The following is a 14,184-nucleotide window of genomic DNA, read 5'->3' on the forward strand; positions in this document are numbered from 1 at the left end:
TTTAGAATCTCTTAGTACATAGGGTTATATCTCTATTGTCAATTTTTGATAGAGAATACGTTGAGGATTTCTGATTCTTACTGATGATTCTTGGCGTTATACGATTGTGGTTTCGACAACATATATTTTTCTTTAATAATTTGTCATTTATATTCTTATCGTAAATACTCATTAAAATAATTCACTCATTAAAAGTGATTTGTAATTAAAATTTGATCAAAAATTGCCATATTTAGAGTAGGGAAAATTTTATTTATTTAAATACAAACGTTTATTTTGAGATCAAATTTTAATAAGCATACAATTACATGTTATATGGTCAAAAAGCTTATAAATTAGATTCTTTAAACGTTGGTAGATGTAAAATATGTATAAGCTTGGTGCAATTCTCCGCCGGTGCTGCCACCATCTGAGAATACTGTAAACAGTGGACTAAACAAATACAAGGGTTTAAATAGTGAATACATGAAAAATTTGTTATGTAATTATTCTAAAAGTGTTAGGAAGTATAATTTGTGGAAACTTTAAACATACAAATAAAAACGTAAATATTTTGATATCTTCAGAAGGTCTAACTTGTATTATAATTTATTATTTAAGCTGATAAAACGTTTTAGATGAGTTCAACTACGGTAGCGAGCATTGTTTTACGCACCGGTTTTGCTAGTGGGGACATAACTGGGGTTATTTCGGCTATAACTATTTTTTTTAAAGATCCATAATTGTAAGTTTAGATACTCATAAAAAATTAAGAACTAGTTGAGTAAAAAAGTATAGCATTAATAATGCAAATTACATTTTCTCGTAGTATATTTACTTTTTGATTACGTAATGGGCACTTTCTTTACTCAGTTGTTTCGTCGAACTGCTTGAATCCATTTTTGCTTTTGATCAAACCGGTGTGAGAAGCTGCGAAGCTATAAAATATTGTTTCGGGAGTGTTGAACATTCGGGAAAGGTGATTTATTGAATGTTATTGCACTCAAAACCACGTAATTACGCCCTTCTTTACGCGTTAACATTTTTTCGGCAATTTTATTAACATTTGAAATACAAGAACAACACACTTTTCACTTAATTTTTACTATCCGAAACAGCGTTACATCACACAAACCTCGTACCTGAGTGTTTTATAGTTTAAATAACTGCACTCGTCAAAACGAAAATACTTAAATATTATGATAAAGTCACGATTTTAATAATATTTTAATTCGATCGGCATAAACGATAACGGGACTGCCTGAAATACTTTAGTCGGACACTTCTAATTTCTGCCGTATGGAGCGCTGCGGTCGGAATTTTTAAAATCAACTGAAATGCATCAAGCCTATAAGTTCCATTAGAATTTGTTTGTTTCATGATCATATAATAAAAATGTGTTAAGCCTTGTCTACATCTAAGGTTTTACCTTATGTTTTGCCTCTCAGTTAAAACGGAAGACATTATTTTTGAATGATTCCCTCAGTTCTCTAGACAGTATTCCGTCTTAATTTAGTTCAAGTAAAACGTCCACTTTTTGTCTACCCACAATCTTTTATTTGATACGTTTTGACCGAACAGACAAGACTGACAGGTAAAACGTTATGTGTTGGACGTGGCTTTATTATAAACTTTTTTTTGTTACAGTATGAGTGAATGTGCAAATATTTTTGTTTATAGGAATAGGTAATAAAATTATAATAGGTTACATCGTTAAAATTATACAAGTTTTGCTTTTATAACATTACAGTTCAAAATTGTAATAATATCATTTAAGTAATTTTATAAGAATTTATCTTTCTGTAACTAATTCATATCAGATTTATTTATCAGTAACTTAAAATGTAATGGTTATTATAAGAATTATTTGTTGTGACAGTAACTAATATTCATTTCATTTGTATATATACTTCATATTTGTTATGTATTTCATAGTTACTTGAGCAATATATTTAATTGAAATGAATTACTGTAATATTATTTTCTTGTAATATTGTTAAAATACTGTTGGGTATTTCGCCATTGAATCATAAAACTTAAAATAAAAATAGTTAAGTTATAGAATTCATTGGAAATCAGCTTTCAAGACACCAACAAAGGACACTTAACATGCTCTGTATTGTATTTCCGTAGAGTACTGTATCCTTTTACAGATGCTGACTTGTATTTCCTGATGATGTTCGGTGGCGTGAGGGTGATACAAATTGACTGCAGTATATAAGGCTCTTGTACAGGGTGTCCCATTTTGGCTACAAAAGAGGGTTATCTCTCTTATTAGCAAAGCTAGAATCTTGAGGATTTTGCGATCCTGAGTACGTTTTTGCGAAACCAAACATTTGTAGATAAAATTGTCATGATCTCCTTAGTTTTCAAGATACAGGATGATTTTAACAAAAAAGACACCTCTGGTTTCTCAGTTGTCTGACAACCTATCAAAAAGATATCAACGGATAGTTATACGACATTTTACGCGGAATTCACTGATATAGTTAATGTTTTTTCTTAATATTACCGTTTCTGAGATATTAACCGATTTTACGGGGTTTTAAATGGGACACCCTATATATTTGCCAAGCAATTAATTTGTCCTTTTATAAGCTTTTCAAAAATGTTTAACATTATGGGTCTATTTTAATAAAGAACGACCAAAAATCATAACTTTAAATTTAGACATCGAAAATTTTGCAAAACGTTGCATGGTTTACTGGTTTTTAGATGTAATATGTCAAAATCGTATATTCTCTCCGTGAACAGTCTACAGTACGTCTGTCCGTTCTGTAGCTACGGAGTATCCGTGAGAGGGGAAACGATATTCTCTCGATGTTTTTCGTAAAAAATTAGACGACGCGTCCCATCAATAAAAATTCGACAAATTTGCAAGTAGCCAATAAAATGAGTGGGCGGAGCGATTTGCAGTGACGTACTCGTCAAGTCGACGTATAAAATATATTGCTGTTTATTTAAATGTTTTTTGTCCGCATTCCTTTCATAGACACAGATCCAGCAGACGTACTTTATACATGCATTGTCTTTAATAGATATTTTTTATATCTTCTCGTAAACAAGGCGTCTTTCTTGTAGATGATTTTGACCTTCCAGGGCCAGTGTTCTGTGAGGACTCCTACAATTGTCCTAAGATAATTTCTGTTTAGTGTCAGAAACTTAAGGAAAAAAGACTACGGATGGACATATAATTTTCTTTTATATGCCTTGTTGTTAAGAAGAGCCCTTTTGGGTCACAACGTGTGTCCGTATTGGTCCCGTTGGGGCAGAACCTTTCTGATCCAATACGTCTTATGTCTCTTTTAATTTCAGACATCTATCGACCAAACGTCTTAGTCTACTATGAATAAGTGCGTGACATTTGGTTACATACACAGATCACGTCTATTGTCGACACATTGTCTACAATACGAAATTTGTACTCTTATACGAGGTGGCAAGTGATTTTAAACCTTACACTGTTCTTTGAGAACCCTAAAACGGCCACTATACCACTTGCAAAATAGGCCGAAACAGGTCAAAGTCGAATGGAAAATTGGGGTTATTTCGTATTTCCTCGTCTAATGAAAATAAGGCGAGACGAGGCAAAGTTAGGCGAGAAAATACGAAATGTCCTTCACTATTCGACTTTGATCTACTTCGGGTTATTTCGCCAATAGTTTAGAGGCAGTTTAAAATTCGTGAGATTGTTGCGATCCTGTGCGGGACCGGGGTATAACTAGAATAGTCCCGCGGTACACCCTGCCTGTCGTAAAAGGCGACTAAAAGGGTACCAGTATGTCCTGTTCAAGTCCTGTTAAGACTAACAAGAGGTAGGGGAGGAAATACTACTACCATCTGCGATGATCGTATCTCCTGAGGCTTGTCTGGACTCTAAAGATATCAACCTTACCCGTCAGGCTGAAATCCCTTTTTGATTGACGAATCTATCAAGACTAATGGACGATGTTGGGCTTTAAACACAGGACACGATGTAGTACATGGAATACCAAAATAGTCTCACAATCGGGTACACTTGTTCAAGTTGAGAAGGAGATAAAGAAATACAACATCAATATTTTAGGCCCTTGCTAAATTAGATGGGCTGAACCAAGGAGAGATCCAATGTCAATTTCTACCCCTTAATTATTGAAGTTATTCAATGACTGCAGAACCGAGAGAGTCTTCAAGTCCACCAGCAAAATGAAATACAGAGGGAACTCCCCCATAAAAGTTGGAGAAAAAAAGGATGGTTGACGATACTGATGAGTAATGCCAATTCACTATTATATAATTTTCATTGTAAATCTTCCCTCCCCCTCTCCTTGATAATTTTTATGCTAATATCTATAGTACCGTATGATCGAAAAAAAACGGCGTCAGCGATGGCTATGGAATAAAGATCACTGTCTTTTTATATGTAAAATTATGTGGAGAATGTCAACGATCGTCATTTCCAAGCCAACTCCGTTTTTTTTCGATCATACGGTATCTACATGTAAAATTTCCACCTATAAAATGTTTCTCTGCAGTTAATGGGATTATTTAGTTTTTTTCTGTATTGAAAATAGCTGAATGTATGTATCGAATTCGTGATACGCATGTTTGAAAGACAAAGTATTGATTTTGGACCAATGCTATAGTTGGTTAGGAAACGTTTGGCTAGAAAACTCATATTTTTCCATTGTGTAGGTACGATGTAGACGTTGACTGTATGGTTATTAATAGAAGAACAGAAAATTGGAATTCAATATAAATTCAGTCAGAATTTAGTAATATATTCATAATTAGATATAAACTTAAAATAATGAAAATGTGTTATGAATTATGAACAGTCTGATTCATTATACTCATATAGGATTATATTATGTAACACAGTGTTAAGATAATAAAATGCTACTTAATTGTAAATATGTTTTATTTTTACAACGGCCGTTTTCAAATATTTTTCCAGGAAGTTAAGTTTATTGAAACAATTAATATTTTTTAATGAAAAGCTAAATTTAGTTATTAAAAATTTACTTATGTCGATTTATTGAGATGACATCATGAAATCAGAGATAAACATGAGACTTGCCTCTGGAGTTATTCAGTTCGCATCACACAAGCAATATATATTGTTTTAATAATTGGCTGTGTGCGATGTTTAACATTTTGAAAAACTATTAATTTATTTAATATATTTAACTAAATATGTGAGCACTAGATGAATATTCCACTGATAATCGTATTATAATCAGTTTTTTTACTTCTACCCTGAGAATATTGGTTGCGAAAATGATGAAAATGGTCAAATGATAAAAGATCAAAAATATACAGATCACTGAAAAATTGATGTACCTAATACCTTAATACACTCAGATGCAAAAAAAACGCAACAGAGAAATTTTTGGTCAAATTTAAAGTGTTATATTTTTTTTATTTTTAGCCCTATTTGCATGAATTTTTTTAGCAAACTGTATATGATTATATCAACTTTACTTCGTAAACTCAGTTTTTTGTAAACTTTAGTAATTGGGATATTATACAGGGTTAATCGAGGGGTTGTTTTTTTATCCTAACTTTAAAACACCCTGTGCAATAATTTCGTGTGTAAATTTTCCTAAAATATAATCTTACCCTAATTATGCCGAAATCGACCTACATGAAGATGTAAACGAAACGTCGGCGTCGTATCTACCTTTGCAGGGTAGGACCGTGGGTACCTCGCTCACATAGCCTACCCACCAAATTGGGCCGCGATCGGACATCAATTTTTGACGTTATTCTTATGTCAAAACTAACTATTACAGTGAGGGTGTATCGGCGTAAGAGGGTGTATCGGCGTAACGACCTTGTATCAATTTTCAGCCAATAAAATTGCTGCCAAATTCATCTGTCAAAAGACGATGTGGATGCACCCTGACACGTGTCGTACATGGTCAAGTTGGCCTTGGTCGAATCTATTAACATACCAAATTTCATTTAAATCGGACGATTCTTTGATTTGATTCATTGATGATGGAGTTTCGTAGTGCACGAAACGTCGTCAAAATATCATGAAAAGATGGTATTTTGACCGTAAGAGACTTAGACCGAGACTTTGCAGAGATTTTGACCGGAGAGAGAGTCTCTTCTGAGCCTCATCTACCTTCCCTAGAGTTTCAGCTCCTCTATATTCCCCTAGAGTTTCAGCCCCCTAGCTTACATAGGGGCCCATGTTACGATGTTTCAAAACCCATCTCGACTTTTTTTGTAAGGCATAGGCCGTCCTTGGACACTTTTATTCTCGTGTGCCATGTGGGGTCACGGCCTTGAATTTTTACTCCTAGCGCGTAAAGAAGTTTCTGCTTCAAAAATAAACCACTTTTTTTAAATACTGTTTTTGTAGTGCCGAAATAAAGAGCCCGGAATCAATCCATGTGACTTCGGAAATACTATACGTAAATGTGGATTTTCTTTATAATATCAAAAAAAGGAAAGACAGTTAGATCTATATTTTTTATTTTATTTTCAATTGAAAAATACAGTTATTGTATAACACAAAATACTAACGTATAGTAGGTAGTCTGTGTAGTCTGTTAGCACTGGTAGGTGTATCCGATCATAATTCCAAGATGCCATCTTATGTAGTAGATGGTGGCGGTACTGCAGTTTGCTGGGAAGCAACAGATTGAGTGTCACTCACTTCTTTTTCTTTGATTGCTAACCATGGTAGTTTCTTTTGTAACTCCAATCTGCAAAAAATAGTTATCGATTAATTCCTGATGAGTACTGAAATATTGAATAGGAGTAACGAATTCTCCTCCAATTTTCTTTTCCAACCAAGTTTTTCGGGTGTGAGTTACCTCTTCTTTATCAATACCTACAGCAATCGAAGCTAATTCGTCGTCTGTACAGTTACTCATTCCGCAAATATTAAGAGAAAACCATTATAACTAGGTAACTCACTCAATTGGAGAACAATTCTTAACTGATATGTATGAATAGCCGTCATATATTATGTTAACTGATATTTGTTATTACCTGAATTTTGGATGACTGATCGCATAAATATATGGATCAATGCATGCTACTAGTTTGCAGTTGAGTGCTGGTATCATGGAAACTCCAGGAGTTAGTAACGTTTGATCGCCAAATGCTCCAATCAAGGCAAGTACCGCATATGGTGTCCAAGATAAAACGAATAGAAAGCAAATTGTAATAGCAGCTTTGGCGATTCTTATCTCGGCGGATTCTGTGTTTTGCTGGTTTGCCCTCAGAGATTCTACATTCATTTTTTTAGCCTAAAAGATAAATAAATATTAAAAATAAAACGGTTCCTTGAAAGATGTTTGGGAATTTCACTACTAAGAGAGAAATATATAAATAAAAAATATACACAGGATGTTCTTTAATGACATGCTAATTAGGGGGTGATTCTTGGACATATTCTAAGGAAAAACATCATATGAATGTGTGTCCTAAATGCCTTAACTTTTGAGATACAGGGTAGTAAATTTTTCTAATTTTTTTTTATAATAACTGATGTTATTGTAAATATCTTTATGAAACTTGGTACAACGTTTTCTATGCATCAAAATGCCTATTTTGATGTACAAATAGTTTTATTTATTTCAACCTGCGGCGCCCATACGGGTTTTGCATTGCCTATTTTTGAAGAAAAAGATGGCGCGTCACTGACTTCCCTTAGAATAAAAATTATTTTCAAAATCTTCATTCATTTCTAAATAATTGTCATCTCCAGATTTTTTTTCGTTGGATGCATAGTTTTAGCTTAAAAAAATAAGAATCATTTTACTTTAGGGCCAAATCGTTAAAAATCTGATGCGGTGACTGGTGTGTTCGTTTTCGCATTGGCTAGATGGAAATTAAAAGATGCAACAAAAAAATGTTGTACACCAAAAAAAAAACAGTTTTATGCATAGAAGACGTGTATGAAATTTCATAAAGATAATTATTATAATAAACTCAGAGTTTTAGAAGATTTTAGAAAATTATACCACCCTGTATCTCAAAAGTTAAAAAGTTGAGGACATATATAAAGTTTTTTTTTTCTTAAATTAAGTTCGTTAAAGATCGCCCCCTTAAATACTAGCATGCCATTAAGGAACACCTTGTATATTTCAATACGCTTTCGCATTTGACTTGTAAAACAACTTTGTCTAACCAACAAAAAATGCTTAAGACTAAACAGGCAACTATTTAAAATATCTAAATATAGCCACATTTAGAAAACATAAGAGAACACAAGTAAAAACCGCTAATAAATGTCAGAAAAAATGTATAAATAAGAAAAAAAAACGCTAAAAACAAAAAAAAACATTAAAAAGGAAAAAATAGCTTAAATGAATAAATAAAATGAAAGAAAAGTTTTATTCTTCCATCCTTAGTGATGAGCGACACTGACCTTGATCTTAGTTTTGCACAAAAAGCAGCACCAAAACAAAGACCGACCAGTTCAAGACTTCCGCAAGATCAAGATAAAGCGTGCAAGACTCTTGCGGTCCTGCATTTTTTACGTAATTATTGTCGTTATTTATTACAAACAGTGTTTCCCCGACTATAGATATATAATTTTAAAGTAAATAACACTGGTTTAATATAGTATATTGAAAAATATAAATTATCATCAGACAAATATTCCAACATTTCTTTCTTTAATTTTTTTTAATGTTTATAAATTTGACAATAAGTAAGTAATATACATAAACAAGGGTAATATTAAATGTTAGTTATTTTCTAGTCTTCATTTTATAAGAATAAAATTTGATTTAATTTTCTTTTCTTCATTGCATTACTAAAAATACTATTTAGTTAAAGATGTTCTATGTAGAGGGTGCCTCTAGTAAAAATCTATTAAAAAATACAAGAATTACAAGTCTAAGACCATGAGAGTCTTGGTCGTGATCTTGCATTTGCTCATCACTATCCACCACCGTTGCCACTGATGCAAAAATCCCCTTATCAATCTACTCACTTACTTGTTCCCGAAGAGCCTTCTCATGAGAAAATACTTTGCTCACAATTTGACTATAAAAATAAATGATCATAAGCATTGGTATTACGTAGGAAAAGGTAAAAATGGCTCCCACAAATAGTCGATTGTCAAATGTTCTTGTTAGATAGTCGAAACTGCATGCTGTCAGAAATCCCTCTGCAAATAATAAGTACAGGTTTTCAAGAAATTAACTCGCCATAAAAATAGGGACATTATTTTGAAATATACAAATAAAACAATAAGATTCTATAATTATTATAGAATCAACGCCATCAGGGAAGAAGGAAGAGACAAGACCAGGCTTTGACAGGTGAATTAATTTACTGGAACGTCATACTAGGAAAATATGGGGTGTGTTGTAGATAGAGACAATTGGTTAGAACTCATTACAATTGACTGACACAAACATGTATTTGCATTCAGTTACCTGGAACAAATCTACCCCACATTTCAGTTACAGGTAGTACAGTCCATGGTATCGTATAAAACCATATGAAAAGTACTATGACTATTGACTTCATTTTGGTAATTTTTCCATCAAATGGTTTTGTTATTGTTGTGTATCTGTCATAGGCAATTGCTGCATTAGTCATACCTGAAAGAAATAACAAAATAACTTATCTATAGTTAATATAATAATTAATATAATATAGTTGTTTAGATCAGAATGATTATGAATTTGACAATAAGTAAGTAATATTAAATCTTAGTTATTTAATCTTCATTTTATAAGAATAAAATTTAATTTTATTTTTATAAACTAGATTCTTACACAATTTATTATTATAATTATTATATTACCTGCTCCTATTCCAGAAAGTGCTCCCATCCCTGCAAAAATTTGACAGCCTAGATGGCCCGAGGCAAAACCAAAATGGAACGAATTATAAAGAAAAACTGGCGCTTTTAACATCATGAGAAAATCACAAAATGCCAAGTTTACAACGAAAATATTGGAAGCAGTTCTTAAAGATTTTGCGCTAAAAATAAAAGAAATAGGTATATAAATATTATTATACAAACTCATATTGTGATAATATGACACTAAAATTTTCAATATTTCAACAACCTTTGAATATATGATATACAGGGTGTCCCAAGCTGAGCGTTCATTAAGTTTCTAGAGAACTACAATAAATAGATCGGATATTTTTTGCACATCGTTGTTTCACAACGAAATCTATCGACTAAAACTATTTTCATAGGGCGTTTCTTTCATGAGCTTTTCTGTGACTGAAAAGCCCGATACGTGATGTTATCTGCCTACCGCACTCCGGACATTCAAAAATCTCATTGCTTTGTTGCCTCTCTACTTTTTGGTTGCCGCTGTTAACTGAGTTTACAACCCTTCTCCATTGAGTTCTATTGTGAGCTGCTTTTTCCCACTCATTCTGCATGTTAATTCCCTTTAAATTTTCGTGGAAAATGTCCTTGTATCTTTTCAGTTGTCCACCCGGCCTCCTCTTACCGTCCACAAGCTCACCGTAAAGCAGAGATTTTGGTATGCGGTTTTCTTGCATTCTGCATACGTGACCAGCCCATCTTAAGCGGGATTTTGTGACCATGACTTCAATACTCTCGCAGTTAGATTTTTCAAGGACCGATACGTTTGAGACATGATGGAACCACCGGACTCTTAAGAGTTGTCTAAGGTGTCTCTGTTGCAACTTGTTCAATGCGTTCATGTGTCGGCGGTAAGGCACCCAGGTTTCGCTCCCATATATCATGGTGGGGATTATAATTGCTCGGTATACTGCAAGTTTTGTTTTTGTACTCAAGTCATGATTGTAGAAAACCCTGTCTTTTAATTTCCAGAATGCTCTTGAGCGCTACTAATCCTGTGCTGAGAGAACTACGAACTCCTGTGCTAGAGAACTACAATAGACAGATCGGAGATTTTTTGCACATCATTGTTTCACATCGACTAAAACTATTTTCATATGGCGGCACTTCCGGATTGGAAACAGACGTTATGCCACGATCCACGATGGTTTTTGCTGTTCAAAGTTCACAGCACAGCTTTTTAAGTTTTTAATGCCACTTTTTCACAATTATCACCGGTTGGAGTAAATAAAACTTGAATTAAACTCACAAGATAGCAATAATTACTTTGAAAATGAACGCTATAAACACTTTTCGGAATTTCTTTAATTAGAGCGGTTTAGATTTTGAAAGATTATTATGATTTTTGAAGATTCTGACTTTGACAAGAGAAAATTATTTTTGTTTTTGTTTGCCGTTGTTCTTAGCGACCGCTATAACAGCGCCAGATCGCGTATAACGGTCGCGACCCAAAATAATTTCGCGACCTAAAATTTTTACGGGCTTTCCAATCTAAACTTGTTGCATTTATCTATGATTTGACGTTTAGACTATACAATTTTTATTGACAGGCAGTTTTTCCTCCAAAAATTTTAAATATTTTTTTTTCTTAAAAACGGTTAATGTTAGACATAGTGTTTGATATCAAAATTCATAAAATTTTACAGAGAATTTAAATATGTAATAAAAAATGGGGGTATCCATTTAAAATAAGAAAGTTGCTGCCAACTTCGGGTATTTCCAGAAGTGCCGCAATATTGAAAACATTTTTATTCGATAGATCTCGTTGTGAAACAATGATGTACAAAAAATCTCCGATATATATAGATATCGCAATCGCCCTTTAATAATTGAAAAAAGGTGTCCTTTTGTCTTGGAAATAAGAAAGAATAAGAAGGTCGATGATATTCCCCATTCAATTTTACATATAAAATGACAGCATTCATTTCCAAGCCATCTCTGACGTCGTGTTTTTTTCGTGCACAAAATGTTTATACAGAGTGTTTCAAAAAACATGTGCCATCCCTCGTGGAGAGATGAGATTTGTCACGTTAAAACAAGGTTAATTTTTCATATCAACATATAGGTCCGATTCCGCTTTGTTTTGTAGTTACAGGGTGTTAAAGTCTTAATATTTTTTTGATTTATTATAATTTTCTTCCAAGTACTTTTAGCGTTTCGAAAGAAATTTTGTTGGTAAAAATTACTATAAATGCGACATATTTTAAAGCCAAAAGTGTCTACATATTCACCAGGGACGTGCATATGGGTTATCACTGGAATATTTTTCTGAAAAAAAGCATGTACGCCACTGAATTTTTTTCTTTTGTTAGCGAAATAGCGTAAGCAGTTTAATGCCGATTAAAAGTTGTCTCTTTATATTTTGTCGATTTCGGCCTCCTTGATGAGGTAAATGCAATTTTATTAATTTGCCTGGATCCAAGTCTAAAGCAACCTTTAAAAAAATTAATATCATTAACTTGCGGGAATTTTAAATAAGTACTCATTTATTCCTCATCAAAAAATATGAAAAAAGTTCCTATAAACATGGGTATGGCAATGCATAATTTTAGAGTTACAGGATGTTAAAATTAGGTGTTTTGTAATCATCTTAAATACCATTATTTTTTTATTTGAAATTGCTCTAGGTTGGACTAATAGTAATAATATTTAATAATAAATTAGGTAAAATATATAATTTATTAATTTTATTTTTATTTAAATTTTATTAATTGCGATTAATAAAACTGCGTTTATCTCATCAAGGAGGCCGAATTCGACAAAATATCGAGAGACAACTTTTAATTGGCATTAAACGACCCACACAGTTCTGATATTTTTTGAAAAATATTATAGTGATAACCCATATGCACGTCCCTGATGAATTTATCGACACTTTCTTAGCAATAAAATATTTAGCACTTATATACTAACTTGTACTCCCAAAATTTTATTCGAATCACTAAAAGTACATGGAATAAAATTATAAGCTACGAAACAAAGCAGAATCGAACCTATGTTTATATAAAAATAAATTGTATTTTTACGTGAGGAATCTCCCCACGAGAGATGGCACATGTTTTTTGAAACACCCTGTATACCTTGTAAATATCCATAGAACCAATCCATTTCCAATCATCGAGGCTATAAAGAAAAATATATAAACCATTCCCAACAGTAAATGCAAACTTTTATCGGGTTCTGGATAACTTTGCCAGTGTTCAGGTACATGAATCAATTCGTCAGGACTTAGGTTCCATCCTAGGGTATGTTGAATGTTAGAGTCGACGAACGTCCTAAATAATAAACAATTTATATTTTATATTAAAACAAGAAATTCTAAAATCAGTAATTTCTCAGTGAAAAATAAAAATCCAGAATACTTTCTAAAGCACAATATCTCTTGATTAAAATTAGTACAAATAAAATCACCTTGCTTGAGCGAGTCCTTCGTTTGTCCAATTATACAGCATCATTTTTATAACATTTTCACTACCTTTATTTGAATGATAACATATACGCATATTACAGCTATTTTATAATTATAACTAATTTAATTATAAAAAATCAATACCCGTTAAATTAAACCACTCTTTAATTTGATTTCAGATTTAATCTGATTTAATAAAAAAACAATCCTGTAATGTCGCGATCTAAAATTTCATTTGCTTTGCAATTATTCTGTTCTGTTCCAGCTTATATAAAACTGTATTCGGTGAACTATAAAATTACGTGGAATATCAACATCTCCTTTTTCCAAACTTGTTTTTTAATTGAAACAAAATTGTTATTAATATTACTTATCTTTCATTATTTAATAATAGTATGACTGATTTATTCATATACAGGGTTGTTCACCACATACGACACGGAGTATTGTAGCTAGACGATTAGATTTTTGCAAATTGTAAGTTTTGGGTTCGTTGCAGGACTATTAGGGCTACAATTTAAAAATATTTTTACAAGATACAGAGTGTCCCAAATAAATAAAAAATATCAAAGTTGTATTTTTTTAAATGGAACACCCTGTATATTATTACATTTTTAGTTTCTACGATTAAAATAAAGGTAAATTTGATTAAGGTTTATCACACTTAAACTTTACCGTTTTTGAAATATTTTTAATTGTGTGAAACTGCAGCAAAAATTTTAAGACTTCGTTTCTCCAAGGGTATCGAAGTTTTTAATACTAAATATTTACTGAAGTTTATTTATTGATGAGTTATTGTGTTGCAATAATAAAAATAATACTACCTCATACAGAGTGTCTAAAAATTGATTTTAAATAATTACTAGCTTTAAACGGCAATAACTTGTTTAATTTAAATGGAACATCCTGTATATTTTAGGAGTATCGGATGCACAAATTAATTGTCTATCAAATTGTATTGTAGCATTTTTTACTATATCTTCAATTTTTT

General features: G+C 32.3%; 1 protein-coding gene across 1 annotated transcript; it reads right to left on the reverse strand.

Annotated features, from left to right (window-relative positions):
- Positions 1-6,448: 6,448 nt before the first annotated feature.
- LOC115887210 (opsin, ultraviolet-sensitive-like) lies at positions 6,449-13,256 on the reverse strand. The gene is made up of 7 exons (XM_030906577.1): positions 13,196-13,256; positions 12,865-13,059; positions 9,743-9,921; positions 9,369-9,536; positions 8,925-9,097; positions 6,967-7,226; positions 6,449-6,677 (listed from the first exon to the last, which is right to left on the reverse strand). The coding sequence occupies exons 1-7, from the start codon at positions 13,237-13,239 to the stop codon at positions 6,566-6,568; spliced, it is 1,131 nt and encodes a 376-aa protein (XP_030762437.1). The 5' UTR covers positions 13,240-13,256; the 3' UTR covers positions 6,449-6,565.
- Positions 13,257-14,184: the final 928 nt, after the last annotated feature.

This window comes from Sitophilus oryzae, unplaced genomic scaffold (assembly GCF_002938485.1).
Source record: "Sitophilus oryzae breed Bouriz unplaced genomic scaffold, Soryzae_2.0 scaffold_1146_pilon_pilon, whole genome shotgun sequence".
NCBI lineage: Eukaryota > Metazoa > Arthropoda > Insecta > Coleoptera > Curculionidae > Sitophilus > Sitophilus oryzae.